The 23,792-nt window shown below is 34.3% G+C and overlaps 1 protein-coding gene across 12 annotated transcripts in view; it reads left to right on the top strand.

Moving 5' to 3' along the window:
* The window catches only part of DGKB (diacylglycerol kinase beta), a 1,170,055-nt gene that overhangs the window by 555,116 nt on the left and 591,147 nt on the right, over window positions 1-23,792 (top strand). For all 12 annotated transcript variants that reach the window (XM_081537636.1, XM_081537628.1, XM_081537635.1 and 9 more), the window contains 3 exons: window positions 1,879-1,995; window positions 10,728-10,801; window positions 14,313-14,387. In XM_081537636.1, coding sequence (XP_081393762.1) covers window positions 1,879-1,995; window positions 10,728-10,801; window positions 14,313-14,387 — 266 coding nt within the window. The remainder of the gene's footprint in view (window positions 1-1,878; window positions 1,996-10,727; window positions 10,802-14,312; window positions 14,388-23,792) is intronic.

The following is a 23,792-nucleotide window of genomic DNA, read 5'->3' as shown; positions in this document are numbered from 1 at the left end:
AGGAACAAGAAGAGCTGTCCAGCAAAGTGCAGAATGGTTGTAAGAGCCCTGTATTAAAAGCACAATTATTGTGATCAAGAAACAAAGATGGAAAGAAAAAAGAAACAAAGATGGGGTTGATGTAGCTGGAGTGCAGTAGCAAGGGATGAGTGTGTCTGTTACATAGAGAATCAACTGGAGGGAGACAAAATGGAAAGTGATTGACTCATTAAGGTGATGGCCACAATAATTAAGGCAAATAAGATAATGGGGGCTTAAAACATGTAATGATAGATGTGATGAATAATCATCCAGTTTGGGATTTATTTTTAAGGTGGATAGGGAGAAACTTTTTATTTTGGTTAGTTTTGATTGTTTCAGGATTCATATGCATTCTAGATACTTATGTGGACAGAGAGAAAGGGCATTTTTTTTTATAGGAATTAAGCTTCGAGGGGGAAATCTGAACAGTGTTGACATAAAAAATAGTTACAACCTAAAAGCTCAGGGTTATGTTTTATTTGGTGGGAATTTTTAGGACTTCAAGCCTGGGAGACAACATTTCAAGTAACCCTGAGAGAACTGTTCTGAGGATGTGGGGGCAGGAGTCAGGATGTATAGAAATTTGCAACAAAAGGCAGGTAGTATGAACATCAAAAACTTTTTTGTAAATTAAAACTAGATATCTCAAGTTAAGAAATTTGGAGCTTTTTCTGTATGGGAAGATGCAAGAATCTGGACACTGAAATCATTCCTTTCATATGCATCTCAGCTATCTAGGACCAGTATCTTGCATTTTTTTACACCCTGAGTTCCTCAGTGCTAACCATAGGGAGTGACTGCAGCAAGGTAGTATTATTCTTCCTGGTCGCCCTTAGGGGTCAGAAATCCACATTTAGAGGGATGAAATTGCTGATCTCTGTGATATTCTTGTTTACTGATATGGAAAGAATATTCCTTTTCTCAACAGGGAATATAAACTTAGTCTTCACGATCAAATTGAAGTTGAAAGCCTTGGGTGTAAATGAAGTTACCTAGGGAGTGTGTGTAGACAGTGAAGATGAGAGGCCCAAGGGAAAGGTCAAGGGTTAAATGTTGAGGTTACAAGGCTGGAGGAGGAATAACAGAAAAGACTTAGGGAGAAGTTAGTAAAGTAAGAGGAGAGCTAAGAAAAGTGTTCTGGAACCCAGTTGAAGCAAATTTTCTAGAGGGAAAAGGTCAACTCTGTCAAATGATGCTTAAAAATTGAGAAGTTGAAGACTGATCAACAAGTGCAGCAAATGAACAGGTCATTGGTGATTTGAATAAAAGGTGATTTGGTGCATTAATGGTGATAAAAGTTTATTAGGTTGGGTTGAAAAGAGTGAGAGGAGAAGAAATAGAAACAGGAAGAAGACAACTATGAAAATGTTTTCTGTTATGGTGAATATAAGTGTTAGGTGGGAAGGAATGTGTGTTTTAAGTTTTATGCCACTCTTGATCAATAGTAGTTTAAGGGTATATCATGTATTCCTTTTCAATATTGCATGTATTCATCAGCAGTAAATTTAGTTCTCAGTACAAATTTCTTTACAGTCCTGTAGTATTATCTGTACCATTGTTTATGAAAATTATTAGCTTTAGTAGTCCTTAAGAACTTTTAACAGAGTCATAATTGAGCACCTAGGATAATCTGTTTTGATTTTCTTTCATAACCTTTCTTTAACTGATATTTTGGTCGTGCATCTGTCATATATTTTGAGCCAGTAGAAAGCATCTAGTTTCATATTACTCACTAGAAACCCCAAATTAGGAAGCTGGGTCCAACTTAGTAGCCATGAAATTCTTCTCTATGTTACCTTTGTGGTAAAGCAATTAAACATTTTCAATATTTTGATAAAAGATTTTTTTTCTTAACAGGAAAGACAGGCAACAGTGAAAAGGGAAAAGGGTGGTTCCCAGCAATCAAACAAAGTGACCGACAAGAACAAAATGCAAAGAGCCAACTCCGTTACTGTGGATGGACAAGGCCTGCAGGTAGGATTATTTTAATCCAAATTTTAGTAGCTTTCATAATTGTTACTTTGGTGCTCTTAGAAGGGCATATGTCCAGCTATCAACACATTTATTTAATGTGCAAATTTGTTCAGTAGATAATTTTAGAAACATTTTTATTAATTTATCAAGATGTCAGTTTTATAGTTGATTGACAGAGTGACATTCTGATTAGATTAATCATTTATGACATTGTCTTCATTTAAACTCAAATTGATAAGAGATCTTTTGTCAAACTGAAGCTTTTGCAAATTATTATTAAATATACACATTTGTTTTATATATATATATATATATATATATATATATATATATATGCATTCTTTATTTCCAAGCATACTTTCTCCTCATATATTATTATCTCTTTGGAAGTCATTTTGACTGAAAAAAATGTTTTCAGAAAATAATAAAATGAACTCTTCTGTGTGGAATTTTTTTCAAATCAATAATAAAGATAAAGAATCCATTATAATTTATCCATATCTTCCAGTGTTTTAAGTTGAAATTGAAACTGCATATATATACCCAGTTTAACACAGGTAACTCAAAATCATCTTTTTAGTACTTTAAAAACCTCTGAGTTACCCCTATGGGTCTCTGACATCAAGAGAAACATTTCTTTCCATCTATATTTTAAATGTTTACTATTAATTAATAACTTTACCATGCTGTGTCTTCATTGCTGCACACTAGCTTTCTCTAGTTATGGAGAATAGGGGCTACTCTTGCTTATGGCACTCAAGTTTCTCATTGCGGTGGCTTCTCTTGTTGCAGAGCACAGGCTCTAGGTACTCAGGCTTCAGTAGTTGTAGCACACAGGCTCAGTAGTTGTGGCCCCCTGAGCTCAGTTGGACCAGGAATTGAACCTGTGTCCCTTTCAAACAAACACAATCAAAGAACTTGGCTTAATCTACGGATTAAGTTTTAGTTGTTGTTGTTTTGTTTTCTGAAGTTATTTTTGTTTTGTTTTCCTATCTGTATGTTTCTCTCTTCCAATTTCTAATTCTTTCCCTTAAGAATATGCTGCAGTTTTCATATTCTCCAAGAAAATTTACCAACCTCTTACCACACAAAAATATAGTATGTTACATACTTGAATTCAATATATATTATTTTATATCTTTTTCACTTATTATTTTATCTGTGGTTCTATGGGTTGTGTCTTTTATGTCCTTAGTTTGCAAGGACAGTTGAGATCACATGGTAGTTGCCTAAATGCTTGCTTCTTCAGTGTTTTGAGTGTCTCACTGAAAACAGTAATTTTTGCTTACATGTTGATAATCAGATTACTGATTTTTTGACATAATAAAACATATTGTGAGTAGAAAACTGTTTATGAATCATTAAATTAAAATGTAAAAAGAGGAAATTCTGAATGATAAAATTATTTATATTGGTTAGAGAGTATAGAAGTTAATTATCAAAAGAGGAAATAAATGTCTACACATTTTGAAAGGCATACTTGTGTGTTAAGCAATCTCAATGAAAGTCCCAAATATAAAATCTATCCACAATTTTGATAGCAAAAACTTTTAGTTTAGTGATCCTATGAAATTTTTAGTGAAAAATAATAAACATCTGTAGTTTTAATAGGTCAATTGATGATATTGGTTAGTTTAAATCTTTAGTTACTCTGTTTTCCTGCAATTAAAATAACAAAAGGAAACCTAATTTTGAAATTTAAATATTTTTCACACATTTTAAAATTCAAATTTATTTCATACAAATATATTTCACAACATACTTCCGACATACATGGATGGGAAACAGGCATCATTTGTTAAACAGTATATGCTAGCCACTGTGATAATATTTTATGCATATTAAGTGATACTTCTCAATGATGTCTGAGATAATTATGAATTATGAATTCTTAAGTCTCCAACATATAATAAATATTATTATCACTTTAAAAATGAATACATTGATGTTCTAAAGTAAAATTATTCCTAGGCCCTCTCAGTTAGTGAGGTAAGAATGAAGGCCATCAGACTCAGAGTTTGTGTTACACTCCTGAGATCCCTGTTCCCTTGGTTAACAAATTTTAACAGGTCTAGAAATGCTAAATTTCTGACCTCCTTGCTCTTCCATGTACTATTTTTGCAAATTTTGAAACAAAAATTTGAAAGTGCTAGAATTATAACTGCTTTAGTCTCTTAATATTTCTATAGTTACACCTGTCTTTACTCAAACATCAAAACCAAAACTAAATGTTGCATACAGTGTTCTAAAGACTTTAAACTGGCATAGCAATATAAGATGTATTTTCTTTTTTATTCTAAAGGATGCAAAATTTTCAATCTTATTACAGCTAAATCACATCAAAAACAATAGATGATTCTTTCTCTGTGTATGTGTTTCCTTTTTCTAACCAGATAATAACTTTTTATACTTTTCTTTGACATATAAAATTGTCAGATAAATTTGTTGGTTAGCAAAGGGAAGGCATCAGCCTTTATAACACATCAGTAAATAAATACTATGATCATCATCACTTTAATTTTTATCTTAAAAATATTTGTACATAATCACTTCACTTTCACATGCAGTAGTCTATTTCACCTCAGCAGAATGGACTAAAATATGATGCACATAGGTATTCACATAATTTGGGAGAAAATATTTAAAAAATGGACAATAAATTATTGGATAGCTATTTCATACAAAATGGAAAAATCATTTTTGTTGTGGTAATCAATTTTAAAATAATAAAATGCTTATTCTTTGTCACAGAATTTAAAAAGATCTTCCAGAAAATTAATTTTCTGTGAGTTATAAAAATATATATCACCAAAAAGCATTGAGTTGCAGCCCAGTTTGCATATAACTCAGTGACAAAAGAGATCTACATGGCTTATAGACTATTAATCATAGTTAAGCACATTCATCTTACTTCTTTCCAGCTAACCAGCATAATGATCAGGATTATTATTTCTAATTAGAGGAAGTAATAGATCATGTATAACCTTAGGATGAGTCTCATTAATTAACCCGAGTCCTAGGGGACTTCAAATAGAGGTGGTTAGGCACTCCGTCTTTGTCATCGCTCACACCATAGGTTTACATTTAATACATATGATCAAATGTAGTTGAAACAGTTCCTTAACATGCAAGAGATGTGAAAATACAGATGATTAGCTACATAAGAACAAACAATTAGAAAAACAGAACAGTTGTTTAAACTGTATTATGTCCATGTTACCTTGTCCCTAAATATTCTTTTGAGAAAAATTTCCGAACGTGTCCCTTGCAAACCAAAAAGTCTATAGTTTGTAATACTCTTAGCAAAACATGAAGAGGAACCTTTATAATGAAATATCTAAAAGTGAACTAGTGTTGTCCCCACCAAAACTGCTTTTCTCTTTCCCTACTGTTTTTATTATTTACAATTATCTCATTCTTATAATTCCCAAAACTGTAAACTAAACATGCATATATGCACTATACAGAAATGTATAGTGTGGGTATCAAATTTATTCCTTTTCTTTGATTATATGTATATGTATGTCCACTTTGGGATCCTCAGGCTTATTGATTCTTATCATCAGCTCTTCATTGTCATTTTAAGTCTCTAAGTCCAAATTCCTATTCTATATTTTGGGTATTATAACAACCTCTAAAATGAGTTCTGGTCTCCATATATATAAAATGTGCTTGGTTGTAAATGAAAATATGGAACTGAATAAGATAAGATGTGTCAAGGCTGAGAATTGGTGTTGTCTATAATTTATGTAAGATAGGGAGATTAGGTCTCATTAAGAAGTGAAGAGGAGGGGCATTGCCAAGAACTTTGGCCCAGGGAACTGAAATGATGGAGTTGCCATTGACTGAGATGGAGAGGGGCTGCTGCTGCTGCGGCTAAGTTGCTTCAGTCATGTCCGACTCTGTGCAACCCCATAGACGGCAGCCCACCAGGCTCCGCCGTCCCTGGGATTCTCCAGGCAAGAATTCTGGAGTGGGTTGCCATTTCCTTCTCCAGTGCATGAAAGGGAAAAGTGAAAGTGAAGTCGCTCAGTCGTGGCCGACTCTTAGCGACCCCGTGGACTGTAGCCTACCAGGCTCCTCCGTCCATGGGATTTTCCAGGCAAGAGTACTGGAGTGGGTCTGGATAAATAAAATTTGGAGTAAAATGTCTAATGCTGTTCAATATCCAAATGGAAGTGTTGAGTGGGCAGACAGATATGTGAATCTGGAATTCAGGGGTGTGAGTAGATATGAATTTGGGACAGAAAGGCATATTGATTGCACTTAATACCATCACATATGAATTTGCCAAGGGAGAGAGTGTATGTAGAGAGAATGGTTGAACTAGGATCCCAAACCAGTCTGACCCTAAAGCCACATTCTAAAGTTTTTACAATATATAAATGAAACTGCTCCTTTATATCGGAGAAGGCAATGGCAACCCACTCCAGTACTCTTGCCTAGAAGATGGAGGAGCCTGGTAGGCTGCAGTTCATGGGGTCTCTAAGGGTCAGACACGACTGAGCAACTTCACTTTCACTTTTCACTTTCATGCATTGGAGAAGGAAATGGCAACCCACTCCAGTGTTCTTGCCTGGAGAATCCCAGGGACGGCAGAGCCTGGTGGGCTGCCGTCTATGGGGTTGCACAGAGTCGGACATGACTGAAGCGGCTTAGCAGCAGCAGCAGCAGCTTCTTTATATGAGTAAACGTGATCTTGCCTGATTTATTTTTATAGAGGAGAATCCAGTATGAACTGCTTCCTACTGCATGCAGTGCCTTCACACCTAATTTAGAACCATTCTGTAGGATTTCAAGTATCACACACGCTATAAAATATTCCTGAACACTTTCCTCCACCATCAGTATTTTCTTTGCTATACTGTATTACCCTATCCCATTTTTTTTAAAGACTGCTTTGAGAAGGATTCCATAGACATACCTCAAGCACAAGAGTGGGATGATGGGAAGCTGAGAACGGGTTCAGGGTTCTTTCACACATCAGACAGAGTAATTTGCTTTTCATCTGTTTTATATACTGTTCCACTTGAAATTATTTCAAGTGCTATATAAATATTTACTTCCAAGTTCAAAGAGTTGGGAAGATCCCCTAGAGTATGAAATGGCTAACCACTCCAGTGTTTTTTCCTGGAAAATTCCATGGACAGAGGAGCCTGGCAGGCTACAGTCCATGGCATCGCAAAGTGTCAGACATGACTGAGCACACACACATGCACAAAGGAATTTTAGAAATATTTGTATTTTTGTCTTACTCTTTCCCATCCCACTAAAATCTATAACAAAATACATTTGAGATTTTAGGATGACAATAAATCAGTTTTCATAATAATTCTTTTATATTTTATTTCAGAATTATTATGTAAAAGTAAAAATTCAAAAGTTGTCCTGTTAAAGACTATATGAGGTACAATCCAAAAGATAATTACAGAACTTGAATGTAAAATGGATGCATCAGTGCGATCTAATCTTCAGATCTCATTCTAGTTTCATCAGTTGTCTCAATAATGCTTTTATAACAAAAGAAGCTAGTTCAGAATCATGCTAGCTTCTTGATTTTTATGGTTGTGTTATGTTTGTATAAGAGAATGTTCTCATACGTAGGCAATCCTAAAAGCCCGGGGTTCTATTACTAAGGATGAAGAGGAATGTGAAAATTAATTTACAAATTATAGTCTCTGTCACTAAAATGCTGTTTCTTATTGTTGTTCAGTCTCTCAGTTATGTCTGACTGTTTACGACCCCATGGATTGAAGCACACCAGGCTTCCGTGTCCTTCACCATCTCCCAGAGCTTGCTGCTTCTTACTTCAGGACTATAAGTGAACACAGTAGTTGTTTATTTTTAACTCATCAGACTTGAAAATGGCTATGTAGTACTGTAGGTCTTTGGCTCTCCAATCTAAAAACACAGTCTTTGGTCTCCTGGCACCCAAATTTAGTGTGCTAGGTTTTATAGTAAGAAAGTTGAGCAGAATTCTGAAGCTTTTTGAATGAGCATTGAAAAAGATGCTGATTTGCCTAAAACCATTACATTTCTTACATAAATACCACCATTGTTAAATGATCCCATAATAAGAGAATTTCTGTGGTTCTTATATGGAATCACATATTGCTCCTTAAATGGAGGTTATGTTAGGTCAGGTGACTTATCTGTTAGAATAATTGTCAAATAGGCACTATTCTGTAGTCTCTGATAACTTACAAATAAATATTGAAGTTTTTAATGTTTTGTTTCTATGTAGTATTATTTTACAAGTTTAATTTATGGTAAGGGGATATGTGAGGAAAAGTTTGATAGCTTGGTTTTATTTCTGTTCTTCCATTTGTTGGGTACTTAACTTTTGTGACTTATAGAGTATCGTCGTTATCCTAAATTCTTTATTTAGATTCTCTCATATTTTTTAATCCATTTAACATAATTATCCATCTGTTGACACCTAAAAATGACATCTAGGTTTTTGTATCTTGAGATCCTTTGCAGACTATATTGGGGCTTCCCTAGTGGCTCAGTAGTAAAGAACCCACCTGTCAGTGCAGGAGATGTGGGTTTGATCCCTGGGTTGGCAAGATACTCTGGATAAGGAAATGACAGCCCACTTACCTGGGAAATCCCATAGACAGAAGAGCCAGGCAGGCTGCAGTCCATGGGGTCACAAAAGTGTTGGATACAACTTAGTGACTAAACAACAGACTATACTATATTCTGGTGGGATCTTCGTGATAATGTTTCCTCAGAACACAATTTTCTGTAGCATGGTACTGACCTTTTTTGATAAATCATAATTATGTCTTTCAACATTTCAATTAATAAACCTTTCTGAAGACATTCCAGAATATATTTTCAAGTGAATTAGAAAATTTGCCCAAATAAATGTAGTGTAATCTCATGTAATGGTAAGCTGAATGTTGAATTTTGGGATGGTCATCCTAACTTAGTATGTGGGTTCAGATGCTATGTTTTCCTAAAAAATTTTATTTACCTTGAGAATGCCACTTCCATTTAAAAATAAGGACTAGCAATTCACATTAAGTTAAAAAATCAACTAAAATCCACATCTGTTACTTATTTGCATGTGAAAATGTTAGGAGTTCCATCTGATTTTGTAATAGAATGAGAAGTAAAGGAGACTGAATACTAGTTGTCAGAGGTGTGTTTTGGCGTTCAGTTTTTAATGAGGGAGAGCGGAAGACACACTGCAAGTTTGTAACACAGTGACTTAACCTTGGAGGCACCTCCTGTACAGTAATAATTGAGCTCATGGAGTTCAGCGGAGAAGAGCTGGGAAGTTACTCCAGGTTCAGCTTATCCATCTCATCTCCCAACTGAATGAGAGATTAATCAGAAACAAAATCCATGTGCCCTCTTTACAAAGGGAAATAAAACTGAGTCAGAAAGAATAGCTTGTGAGGAGAACAAGTTAAATAAGAGTAGAGGAACTGCGAATGTTTTATTCAATCTCCTCATACAGTCTGAAGATGTCACCAGTTTCTCAGTGCCTATGATCATTAGAAAAATGGCATTTCACAAGAATTAGAAGAAAACAGATTGGTAGGATATTTTAACATATTGTTTAACAAGCAAAAGGAAAAAAGATGATATGGTGAAATGGTTGTTTTTAATCTCCTCATTGAATATTTCAGGTACTTTCTAAGGGAAAAATACCAGAGCAATAAAGGATATTTTGAATCGACTTTCAAAAAGTAGACTGATCTAAAACCTTTCAACCTAATATTTATTTAGAGAATTATGTTAGTTGCATGTTTTATTATTAAAATATTGTTCTCATCAAACTATGTTTAAATGGGAGTTACATAGTCATTCATTGAATAGAAATACTTTTATTTAAAAGAGCTTATCTCTTAACATTGAACTTGAGTAAAATGCAAGTGTTCTTTGCTATGCTATCAAAAGATAATTTCTCCCCCTCATCAATGAAATGCTATTACTTTACCTACTTTATTTCTGGTGATACTTTTCATTACTAAATATATATTTCTTTGTTTGTTTCTCATGTTTCTCCACCAGATTATAAGCTCCACTAGGGCAGGCACTTTTTCGGATTAAATCAAGTATATAATGATGAAAAGTGCATGGCATATAGGGACTCAGTCAATTCAATGAATTCCTGTTTAGCAAGTAGCCTGGATTAACTGGCATTCTGCTTCTCAAGTAGGAAAAGAAAGCATTGAGGAACTGTTGTGTAGATGGGGACTCAGGCTGAAAGTAGCCCCAAACGATCTTATTTAGAGTCTCGTTCACAAGTCGTTGGGAAGGTGGGTTCCAAATGTGCTACAAAGCTCTAGAGTAGGAGTCATTTCTAAGATGGATCAATAATCTGAGCTCTTTCTTTCCTAACTTTCTTCCCCACTATATTCTGCTTTATTCTTGGTGGTTTACTCAGTGTGTCCCGCAATTGTACCTATTGATTTCACCTCATAGCTACTGAGAGGTTATTCTCTTTTCAGATTATACCTCCCTTACCCTCTGTCCCTGTTCTTAGTGGAGTGGATATTCCTGTTGATACATATGGAGACAAAGCACAAGATTTAACTATATTATTAAATAGATCTAGTATCTATTATCTATCTGTGCTCTTTATCTCCTCATTACAAGACAAGTGAACCATATTCTTGAATTTGCTAATTGGCATGTCATAAAGTAGAAATAACAAGGAGTTCTCTTTATATCTAATGTAAATAATTTGTCCACATATTCAACTTTTCTTCTAGATCACTCCAGTTCCTGGTACTCATCCACTTTTAGTTTTTGTGAACCCCAAAAGTGGTGGGAAGCAAGGAGAACGGTATGTTTTTAAAAATCAGCTTTATTTACTGATTTTTAAAAAAATCAGCTTTATTACTATGTAATATACATGTAAAAAGAGAAACTAAATTTATGGTATAGAAACATTTAAAACTATTATCCTTCATGGTTCAGTAATTTTAATGTGAAATAAATAGTGCTGTCATCTCTATGTAACAATGTATATTGGTATGATCTCTCCCCGTTTTACAGTTGAAATTTTAATATAGTAATGGCCTTTAGTAGAGATTTTATTATCATATCTCAGATATCTGAATTCTCTCCACCCTGCCTATTACCTCCTTAGCCATTAACAAAGAGCTTTGCATACAGCACGGTTCCATAAATACTGTTGAATGAAAATTGGTTCTCTAGATGGTCAACAGGTGACTTCAGGTAAATCATCGCCCACTAGTAAGGAACGGAATTTACATTCAGCTTCTAGACAAAATATATTTTAATGATTATCTGCATGTGTGTTTGGAGATCATGATGACATATACACTGGAGAAGAATAGTATATTTATTCAGAATTTTAATGAGCTGCATTATCTGGTGTTTCAGTATTCTTATGGACAATATTTTTTTTCCTTTTTGTAAAATGAATGATTAAATTCTAACAATTACTAAAAGTATGAAAATTGACACACTGAAGAGTAAATCTTATATCCTCCTAAGGAGTGTCATAAACAGAAATTTAGTTGTTACCTGTTACCTTAATAATTTCTAGAAATTTTTAGTAATCCCAGCCAGAAAATGAGCAATCAGATAAAAGCACTCACACAAACACTATGATAATGAAATAGAAATTTCTATTGTAGTTTTACCAAATAATGAAGTTGAAATGTTTCTATGAATAATGGAATTTTGAAAAGTAATTTCCTTTTCTATCATTTAACTTTCCAACTTTATTTCAGTTAAATGAAGAATGGTCATTTTCCATTCAATAAAATATTATTTCTACTTAAAAAGTTTTCCCTTTTTATCACCATACATATATATTTTAAACTCTTCTAAATATGATAGAAATTATTTTAAATAACTAATGGCTTAATGATATAAAGTATTTATAATGCTTTACTAAAGAAACTACTTGCCTTACCTTTTAGACACATGAAATAGTAAATGATGATGATAAAATCATTTCTTCCTTTACTACTCACAGTTTGTTTGTTGTTTATGTTATAGATATCTTGAAAAGAAGCACACTCTTCACAAAGCAATAGATGAGACTAAAAATTCATATTGGAAATTAGAAACAAATGGAGTCTAAAGTGAAAAATAATTTCAAATGGAAAAATCCCCCTCAAATTAAGATAACATTAATCATGCCGAATGACCCTTAAATCAAATATCTTTCTCCCTCTTCTCCTAGTACTTAAAAATAATTCTTTAAAAAATATAGATAGATACACTGAAATTATCAGTAAATTCAATTTAATGGGGCAAGGAGGATATTTGAGTGCTCCTGTATGCACACTCACTTACGTTTTGTCCTTTACACACTAACAAGGACCATTCAAAGTTTAAAGAACTGTAAATATGTTTAAAGGAGATCTATTATGTGTGTGATCATAAATTGTCCTGAATGCATAAGAGCCATCTTTCACAAATAACAGGATTCTATTCAGGGTTTTCTTTTCAAAATATGTTTCTTCCCTGGTGGCTTAGATGGTAAAGAATCCACCTGCAGTGCAGGAGACCTGCGTTTGATCTCTGGGATGGGAAGATCTCCTGGAGGACAGCATGGCAACCCATTCCAGTATTCTTGCCTGGAAGTCCCCATGGACAGAGGAGCCTGGCAAACTACAGTCCATGTGGTCACAAAGAGTCAGACATGACTGAGCGACTAAGCACACAGCACAGCATTCAGGGTTTTCCTTTCAAAATATGTAGATTTTCTTCTTTGATGTATTAGGTAAGCAGAAAAAGGTCACAGAAATAAAGATTCACACATAGGTAGTTTCCCATACCCATCAACAGTTGTGGGAGTGCTCACACATCATTCAGAAAGCAACACTTGAGAGAATCTAGTCTCTGCTAGAGACTGGGTATGGGATAGAAGATACAGTCCTACAGGGAGGTAGACACATAAATAGATTTTCTGCAATAACCCCAAGGTAGAAGCTTAGTTACGAGTGTTTAAAATAAAGGTGCCATGGAAGTTCAGAGGAAAACAGTGATTGTCTCTGAAGACTCAAAAGTCTAGCTTGAGTTGGTTCTAAGTAGGTATTAGACAGGTAAGGGAAGAAAAAAGACATAATTGTGGATGGGTGTGCTGTTTTGGTAGGGAGCCAGAAGATATTTGTTAGGGTTAAAATTTAAGAGGAAGAAGGAGAAAGATGAGATATATAAACTATTTTGAATATAATAAAATATTGTCTAAGTTTCCTGACACTGGCAGTGATTTTTCTTCTTGGAAATAGCATGACTGTACTTAAGTAGCAGTACAGAAGAAGGCTGGATAGGCAAGACTTTCACAGATTTGGTGAGAGAACTTGAAAGCCTGAAGTAAGGCATGAGATGGAATAACCAGATATGGTGGACATAACTCAGTTAGAAGGTACAGGATTGTCCTCTGTTTTGGGTGCTGGGGAAAAAGAGGTCCCGAGGATGACTAAAATCATTCTTAAGACACTGGGTGGTATTATTCAAGATCTAGAATGCAAGGGTATTACACAAGGAAGTGGGAAGATATAAGCAGATATTTGGAGATTTCTATCAGTAAACGTGTGTGTGTGTGTGAAAGTCGCTCAGTCGTGTCTGACTCTTTGTGACCCCATGGACTATACAGTTCATGGAATTCTCCAGGCAAGAATACTGGTGTGGGTAGCCTTTCCCTTCTCCAGGGGATCTTCCCGACCCAGGAATCAAACTGGGGTCTTCTGCATTGCAGGTGGATTCTTCACCAACTGAGCTATCAAGGAAGCCCTATCAGTAAACATGAGATGGATGTATTAAGATATATAGTAATATTTTCACATGTATGTAAAAACTAAATATATTCCTTTACATGTGATATTTTGCCTCAGAATTCTGATATGGGATGTGTGTATACTTAGAAACATTTCTATTGTATTGGTTATACCATGATTAATTTATTTCAGAAAAAAATGAATTGTTTGATATGTTCCTGGTGAAATAGTTTAGCAATTTTGTGAGCTAGCTCATCAAGCTGATTGTTTATTTGAAGTAATTAAGCAGATGGGATCACAGTCTTCACTAACGTACGTACATACATACAAAGTGTCCAAAACCATTATATATATATGGGGTAAATAACTTTCATCTCTGTTAGAGTGGTCCAATTTGTAAATTACACAAGGATCTATTAAGAAAAGATATTTAACTGATTTTATCCTGGTATTTTAAAGTATTTATTTGAAATCGTATCAGATAAATAATATTCAAAAGCAGGATAGAGAATGTTCCAAATCAATGTGCATTTTAGAATAAAAACTTGGAGGTATCATTAAATTTAATTTTTTTCTTCTATGTTTTCACCTTTATAGAATTTACAGAAAATTCCAGTACCTACTAAATCCTCGTCAGGTTTACAGTCTTGCTGGAAACGGACCAATGCCAGGGTAAGTCTAAATATATTATTGCATTAACTTATTTAATACTAATTAATTAAATAAGCAGCCTGAACAACCTAGAAATAATGTTATTCAAATACAGCAGCCAGATTAGTATAGATAACAACAATGAATATCAACTACATAAGAGTAACTAATGCAAATGTTGTTTTTCAAAATGACCAGTTTCAATCAGATTTTCCTCCTTTTAAAAATGTTGTAAAGTAATTCTCCTACTACTGCTAATGTTAATAATAATAAGAATAATTGCACCACAAACATACGTGTATATTAGATGCTGAAATAACTAAACCATCTGTTGGTTAGAAGTGCTGCTCTCCTTTCCTTTCTTTATTAAATGTAAGATATAGATCTACTACAGAAGGAAAAATGCTGGTTAACAAAGACTGGAAATCATAATGTGATTTTTTCATTTACTACATACAAAATCCAATAACTATCACTCTCTTATAAGATACTTTGTAATAGGCAAGATGTAGTGAAATACAATTATTTTTCAACAGATACCATATACTTTTGATGTCATCAGTATGCACTTAAATAAATCATTATTAGCTTGGCCTGTTTAACTAATTAATGTCATCTTTCACTGATCTGATTTCTGTCTATCAACATGATAGTAAACATTATACCAGATGAAGTAGAAAAAAAGCTCTATAAACAAAGTTCTTTTGAAAAATATGTCAGTATGATCAAAATAAGTCTTCTAGGTTATTCTCAGAAATGAGAAAGCAAAGCAAATGTTAAAGTTGTCTTTTAAATGCTCAGAATAAAATGTATGCCATCAAATCTTCTGTTAGATAAATGAAACTATATGCAATTAATTAGCACAGGCTCCCACACTTATACTCATCTTTTTCTTTCCTCCCTGCTACCTGTTGTCCAGGGCCAGTTTCAAATGCTGAGCAGTGATGGGTGGAACCTCCTTGCTGTAGAAGGCAGGCTCCCCATAGGAATTTAGTTCAGAACACTGCCTTTGTCAAACTCCAGTAGAGGATCATGATAAGATTATTGACTAACTCAGCCACATGCAGTAAGTTCCAGTCTTGTCAAAGACAAGCAAAAGTAAAGCCTTGATATTAACACAGATGCTCAACCAGGGTTTTTCTTGTTCTTTAATATTCTATGCACTTCAAAAAAATAGCTGTTACTCTGCAGGGGCTTCCCAGGTGGCGCTAGAGGTAAAGAACCTGTATACCCATTGCAGGAGTCATAAGAGATGCAGGTTCCACTCTTGGGTTGGGAAGATCCCCTGGAGGAGGGCATGGCTACCCACTCCAGTATTCTTTCCTGGAGAATTGCACGAACAGAGAATCCTGGCAGGCTACAGTCTGTAGGATCACAGAGACTTGGACATGACTGAAGCGACTTGGTATTCAGCCTTCACTGCAGGATTAAGGAACTGTACTATAAGAAGTCTAGCTACTCTAAGACCTCTGTAGTTCCACTAGACCAAGGAAGTCTAGGATTTGCTTGTATTTGATAGTTAAACTAAATGTCAGCTGACTCTGATAATTATAAACCTCATTGTTTAACTGCCCTGTGTTGTCAGTGTCTTCTCCATGAAACGAAGAAATAGTACCAGCTTCATAGGATAGTTATGAAGTAAAGTTGGGATTATTCCCATGAAGCATATAAAAACATCCTTATTACATGATATGTCCCTGATGAATTTTATTTATCAGTGTCATTTGTAGTAATGTTAATTAATAACATAATCGCTGTGTAGCTCTATGTAAATATACTATAGTAACATTGATTTTAGCCTTATTTTCACATTTCATTTTTTTTCCTACTGCACTTTAAATATATATTTATGTTTCCTTTTACTTTTTGACTGTTAGACATCCTATTACCTTATCTATTTTAATATTTTGAAAAATGAAAGTAAAATATATACCTGTATAATTCCACACTACAATGAATATAATTTAGAGATTAAGTTAAGGGCCCCACTTTAAGGTCTAGCACCTTTTAGGGTATTATTATTGTGAATTGTTTGTGTGTATCCTCTAAGATCTTCTATAAATATAGATAATAATATATGTATGTTAGGAATTCCCAGATGGTGCAATGGTAAAGAATCTGCCTGCCAATGTAGGAGATGCAAGACACGTGGATTTGATCTCTGGGTCAGGAAGATCCTCTGGAGTACAAAATGGTACCGCACTCCAGTATTCTTGCCTGGAAAATTCCATGGGCAGAGGAGCCTGGCAGGTTTCAGTCCCTGGGATCACAAAGAGTCAGACATGACTGGGTGAATGCATTTCATATATATACAGTGTATTCATATACAGACCTACATATATGTTTTGTATAGAGAAATAGATCTTTTATATAATTTAGAGTATAGTTTTTTGTTGCTCTGCAACTTGCTTCTTTTTGCTCAAAAGCATATGGTGAATATTGTTTGAATTCAGTAGATACTGATAAATTTAAATGTTTTTAAGAGCTGTACAGTATTCCATAGTTTTTTTTAGCTACTATTTTATTGGGAAATATTTATATTGCCCGCACTTTAAAATTATTGGAATAATTTAAGTTAACAATCAATCTGTTTTTAGAAGCATATTCAAATATCTTAAATTTCACTTGTCAGGTTCTGTTGAATTACTATACAGAAACTTTGTATTGAATTATAATCCCAAAAGCAATATATAATGTCTTATTTTCCATAACATCTTTTAAATTGGCTATCTTCAGTAATTTTTATTTTTGTCACAGGTAAAAATATATCCTTATTTTTATTTGCATGGCTAATCAGTTGTAAAGTTGGATATGGCATTAGTTAGACTGACTTTTCTGTAAACAACAGAAATAAAATCTAGTTTCTGATCCAAAATAGAGTTTACTGAAAAGTTATGAAGTTGCTCATAGAATTAATGGAAAAAAAGAAGAAATACGTTTCAGAAAAGATAGGAATCAGAGCAGTTTGAGGCAATTACTCAAACTGGAGTGGCTGATTCTTGTTGATGTATGAACAGAAAACCACAAAATTCTGTAAAGCAATTATCCTTCAATTAAAAAAAAGAAAAGAACAGTTTGAGGAAACTCTGACTAAGAATACAGAGTCCATAGGTTACTGCTAAGAAAAATTGATTCCAAATGCTTCAGGTATCCTTATTCCTCTATTCAAGATTCAAATCCTCAGGAGAATCATATTGTTGGTCTCTCTTGTTTCCCATGCCACAGTCAGCACTTTGGAATAGGGCTTCTTCATTAACAAGATTACTACCAAATTATTTGTTTCCTCAAAGCCAAATGAGGATGCCATGACCTGAGGATGAAAGATAAAAAGATAAATTCTTGGTGGGAATAAACAGTATATGTTCACCACCATCCAACCATTGAATTATCCAATATCTTTTCTTTTCTGAAGATAGAAGTTGAAAAAAAAATACCAATCATTACTAATGCTACTAAATATGTCAGCAAAAATACACATCTTCCTAAAATGTAGATAACCCAGCATCTTGTCTAGTTACTATATCCAGCTTCAGGTCCTGGTTCTTAGAAACATTTCTGGGGATGACTATTTTCTCCTTTATCTTTATCCATTTGATCTCAATATACATAAATGTAATGAGAAAAATGTATATTTAACTATAAGTGAATTTCATTGAATGGCATTATTAATAATACAAATGAAACACTTGTAAAGTCTATAGGTCTATAGTCCTAGTTTTACTACTGATTGAAAGCTGTAGCTGAAACATAAAACATTTCTCAGCTTCTTGGAAATGTTTTCCCAGTGTAGGGACTCAAGTATTTTTATCCGATAGGCCTGAGATTTTGGTAGTAGTGCTTGTGTAGAGCAGAATTCATTTCTCACTTACTTTGAGTGACAGGTGCACTATTAGTACTGTCAATGGCACCCCACTCCAGTACTCTTGCCTGGAAAATCCCATGGATAGAGGAGCATGGTAGGCTGCAGTCCATGGGGTCGCTAAGAATCAGACACGACTGAGCTACTTCACTTTCACTTTTCACTTTCACGCATTGGAGAAGGAAATGGCAACCCACTCCAGTGTTGTCGCCTGGAGAACCCCAGGGATGGCGGAGCCTGGTGGGCTGCCGTCTATGGGGTCGCACAGAGTCGGACACGACTGAAGCGACTTAGCAGCAGCAGCAGCAGAGGAAAATATTTCCAGATCTCCTTCCAGGCACTTGATTTTGATTTTACTCCTTTCACCTTGGTATTAAGAGTGGCCTCTGACTTTCTCTTATAATAAAGTGTGATCAGAAAGTAGAGTTTCCACTTTTTCTCTTCCTTTACCAAAGTGATCAGCAGTATTGGCCTGAAAATATTGAGAGAGAGGGCCCCCGTCCCCAGCCTTACCCAACCAAGATCTCCATAGAATGAATGATAAATAAGCCTCTGTAAGATTATGCCACTAATATTGGGGGTTGTTTGTTACTGTGTGTAACCTCACCCTTACAACTAAACCAGTGATTGGAGCAGAAATCGTATTAGTTCTCCCTACTTCCATTGTAGAACAGTGAATCTATTTCTCCTTGGGAATTAGAGTCAGTTTTATACCAATCAACATCATATTTGCCACTTTTGCCTATTTGTCTAGTGGTATGAGGCACCTCAAAATGTCCAAGTATCAGTTTTCAGCTTCAATTCAATGAAAATTTTATCTCAAATGGTAGCATTCCTCTTTGGTGTTAAAACATTTAAAACATAAGAGTTAAACACCTAGAGAGTGTGAAGCAAAATGTTTGAAAGAGTGTAGTAGCCAGTGTTCTTTACTGGAACAGAACCAATAGTATATATTATGAAGAAAAACTTATTATATGGAATTGGCTCACATGTTAATTGAGGCTGACAAATCCAAATCTATAGAGTGGATATTTATTTTTGAGTTCACAGGCTGGCAAACTGCTATAGAACTAACAAGTGTCAACATCCTAGTTCAAAGGCAATCACACTGGAGAATTCTCTTTCTTGGGATAGGATCAGCGTTTTGTTCTATCAGATCTTCAATTGATTGGATGAGGCTCACCTGTTTTAGAGAGGGCACTTTGCTTTACACAGTCTACTGATTTAAATGTTAAATCTCATTGAAAAATACCCTCACAGAAACACCCAAAGTAATGTTTGATCAGCTCTCTGGACATCCGTTGCCTAGCCAATTTGACACATAAATTAAGATTCACAGTGAGTATTAACTATAATAAGTTGTAAGTTTCAATACCCAAACTCCGGAATCATTTTGGCTCTAGAACCATATTTTCTGAATTGGGTAAAACAGCATCATGAAGTTCAGAACATATGACATGGCTGTTTGGTAGTGTAAGTGCTCCTACTGATTCAGTGACTGAGTCTTTAGTAGGTTATTTCAATATGCTATGGACAACTGTTTCTCCCTGATAAAACATGTAAGACGACCTTCATGTCTCTAGGGCACCAACCCACTCTCTTCCTTCTCAGTGAAAGGCATTTCTTGAAATGAGACAGCAATACGTGAGACACCATGATAGTTTATTGGAGAAAGAAATGGCAACCCACTCCACTATTCTTGCCTGAATAATCCCATGGACAGAGGAGCCTGGTGGGCTACAGTCCATAGACTCTCAAAGAGCTGGACCTGACTGAGTGACTGAGCACATGATAAAGCATTCAGTAAGCCATTTGCTGTGACCATTGACAAAGGCATAATGGGAAGGAAAAGTTAGTACCATTTCTAGAACAAATGTCTAGTTAGTAAGGACAAATGGCTGCAGTTGTATTATGGAAAGGGACCAGTGACTTTAGGCTACCCTTAAGTAGATGGGTTAAATTCCCTTGAGTTATAGTAACATATTGGAATTCACTAATTGCCTCATTCAATGACAATTGAGTACTCCAGAGTCAGTAACTACTCTTCTTATTAAAGTTAAATTCATGTCGTTTATCCCTTCCAGAGCTTCTATCCCTATCAACATGAACATGAGTGTTTTGAACACTCATGGAGTGATTATGAAAAATTGCTAACTGGCATTTCTTTGGAGCAGTAATAGTCCCAACTTTGGGTCCACTCTGAGAAATTCACTTACATAAATTTTCCTCCCATCACTAATAGTCCATTCTTGTCTTTTCCAAGTCCTTAATAGTGTGACACATATTTGTTATTAGTTGGTACTATTGAATTTGTATGTTTCCTAAACTCTGAACATCTTTCTATCTAGAAAAGGTAAACAGGAAATTTTATTGTTTGAGATACTGCCCGCTGGTCAAATGTCATTTTTTTCCCTTATACTCAAATTATTCCTGGTTTAGTGGTACTTCCACTGTAGCCTACTGCTGGCTACTTCTGATATATCATGGAGAGGCACTGGAAAATGAGTGCCTCTTATTTTATCCTTAAACAGTGAGAATGGAAAACTCCCTATGAGGGCATAGGTATGGGTTGTAAGAGGGATTTGGAGTACAGCCTGATTAGAATAACTGAGGTGTGGGCCTAGACAAAGCTCTCCAACTGGTTATATGGAGATGGCGTGGATAACTACTGATTTAGGAGATTAATTACTATATAATAGGTATTACAGGCCATACGGATATGCTGAAATTAGAGTAACTTCTCAATTAAATTAATAATAAATAATCACTTTAAATTCTTAGGCAACCATGAATCTTTTGTGTTACCATTTTTTGCAGATTGCCTCATGTGGCTGAATCTGGAATCTATTTTGTTCTTTATTCAAATTTAGAAAAACGATATCTCATAGACCTAGGTTTGGCTACATGCCTATCCCATTGTTTGGGTCAATGTAGCTGGTTTCTTTGTTTGATAAATGTTCCAATATTGTATTCAGCAGCATGTTTCCTCTATAATCAAATAAGGCCAAAACAACAGAGGATCCAAACACAGTTTCTTACATATTAACGTTTTATTTCCTATGTGAAGCATATGTCCTTTTACTTGCCTATTTTCATTTTGATTTGTCTTTTCTCATGTTCATTTTAAAATCTTAAGGCATAAGTATTTACATCATCATTTTATATATGCTGGAAGAGTTTTCTTTTACTTTGTTCTAGTTGCTTTCAGTTTATATAGTTTGTTATTTTTTTTGTCCATATAAATATATAAAAATTTCATCTGTTAATTCTATGCTGAATGCTTTCTCAATTTTATGTTTTGGAAAACATTTCCTCAAACCAAAATTACTGAAATATTCTTGATATATTTCAGTTTTTATATTTTGTTTTAAATTCTAACCTTTAATCTTTGAAGGTAGCAAGTTTCTTAGAGATACATTGACGGAAAGGATGAGATCAAAATGGAATGCTTTTTTCCTTCATATCAAAATCTAGCTGTCCCAACAAAAGTTGTTCGTTAGTTCACCATTTTATCACTGATTTAACATCCTTCATATAAGGTGAAAGCATATTTATGTTAGACTATCATTGTACTTTTCTTTGCTTCATTGATCTATTTATTGATTCTCACTAGTGACTGTCTTTTTGTAAGTCCCTATTATGCCCTCATAATTTAATGACATTTACTTTCCTCAATGTGTTGTTATTGTCTTGAATCTTGAAATATGAGTTTGAATGGAATTGGATTGAATTTCTAGTTTCATCTTGATCATTTCTTTTTACATTGTTTAATTTAAAAGCTTTATTCCCCCCACGATTAGCAAATGGGTTTCATATTAGTTCAACTGGAAATTTTCTTCCCATAGTTGCCTTTCTCATTGACTACACTGTTGGCAGGAAAATTCCTTTCTCACCGGGGAAGGGTGTCCTGTTTTATCTCTGATGTCAGTGCCCAGGCTGCATGGCTAGTGGTAGAACCGCATTTCTAAGAGAGCTGCTCCTCAGATGTATTCCAGGAGGCAAATGCCATAGGTAGCTGTTCTGAAACAGGATTCTGGTCAGGCGATGCTGTAACCTTTCACTAATCCCAAAGCTGACCTGCTCACTTGTTATAAGTCCTCCCATCCTTGCTTCTAGCTGCGCCATCCGTGATCCTGGGTCAGCTGCAGAAGGTGTCTTTACAGTGGTGCCCTTTCAATGTATTGCTTTTGAAACTTTTTTCTGTAAGGTTTCTTTACTCATCTAATAACCATTGTGATTTTATTTTTTATTTTTGGTGTATTACTTTTCCAATGCTACTTTTAAAAAGTAGATATACTTAAAAAAAAATATTTTATCTGCCACCTTGAACCTGCAGAACCTTTATTCATTCTTTTAATTTCCTTTTTTCCTCAATTTTTCTTTTTCTCAACTTTTTAAATCTTTTTGTATGCATCTCTTCTCTCATCCTATCTTTATTTCTTTTCTCATATTTTGTTTAGAAGCTTTTTTTTTTTTTTTCCTTTAGTGTATTGAAGCCTTGCTAATACCTGGTATGACTTAGCTAGAACTACCAAAACTCTCTGGTCACTTCCCTTTTTATCTTTATTTTTAAGACATAAATAGGTGTTTGTTTGTTTTTTATTATGTCTCTTTACATGAATTCTTTCACTCTGGTAATGACTATTTCAGTTAAAGGTATCTGAAACCAGAATCTATATCCTATAAGTTGTTTCATCCTGATGAAAAATATTGTGATATAATTGAATAATTTGTTTGCTGGTATAAATTTGTTGCAAAAAAAGGAATATATATATATATATATAAATATATATATATATCTCACTGGTCTTCATAGAATGAGTTTTCTTTCCCTCACAACATGATAATAAATATGCACATCTCTAGCTGTTATACCAACTGCATATGCTAATGTGACTTATGAAAAGTTAATATCAAGTTTTCTGTATATGTGTGATATTGGTTATTCCCTCTGACTTTAAGCTTTATGAAAGTACAGATGGCTTATTCTCATATCATCCTTAAAATATTTAAGTAAAAAATAACAAGTATTTATTGAATTGAAAAAAAATATACAAGATCAATATTTTTAAATGATGAATTATTTTCCAGATCTTTCAGCATAGTTAGGAATAAAGACTTGTTCTAAAATGAGTGCTTTATAAAAATCTTTGGTTTCATCTACCTGAACTAAATGTAGAAAATATATAATTTAAAAAAAATGAAATGTAACAGTCAACATACAGATCTGCATATTCCAAGTATTACACATATTTCCATATTAAAGCCTTGGAATATATTCTACTGTTAAAATAAATTTGTAATTTAGAAAACACATAACACATTCTACAGATTTCATGACTTTCTTAATTTAAAATGCTATTTTATATAACAAAATTTCTACCATATTTTACTTAAATAAAAACCCTCTTGAATCAGAATTTATGACCTATTACTTACGTCTCTTGTTATGAAATCTTGTTATGTCAGAGAGCTGAACAAATCCTTAATATGCAAAGAAAATATTAATCAAAAGAAGAAATGAAGAACTCCAGGATTAGTAGAAGGAAAGAAATAATAAAAATCAG

This window comes from Giraffa tippelskirchi, chromosome 10 (assembly GCF_054371585.1).
Source record: "Giraffa tippelskirchi isolate mGirTip1 chromosome 10, T2T-mGirTip1v1.2.pri, whole genome shotgun sequence".
NCBI classification, from domain to species: Eukaryota; Metazoa; Chordata; class Mammalia; order Artiodactyla; family Giraffidae; genus Giraffa; species Giraffa tippelskirchi.
The sequence above is the reverse complement of the archived record's forward strand: the minus strand, read 5'-3'. Positions and strand labels throughout refer to the sequence as shown.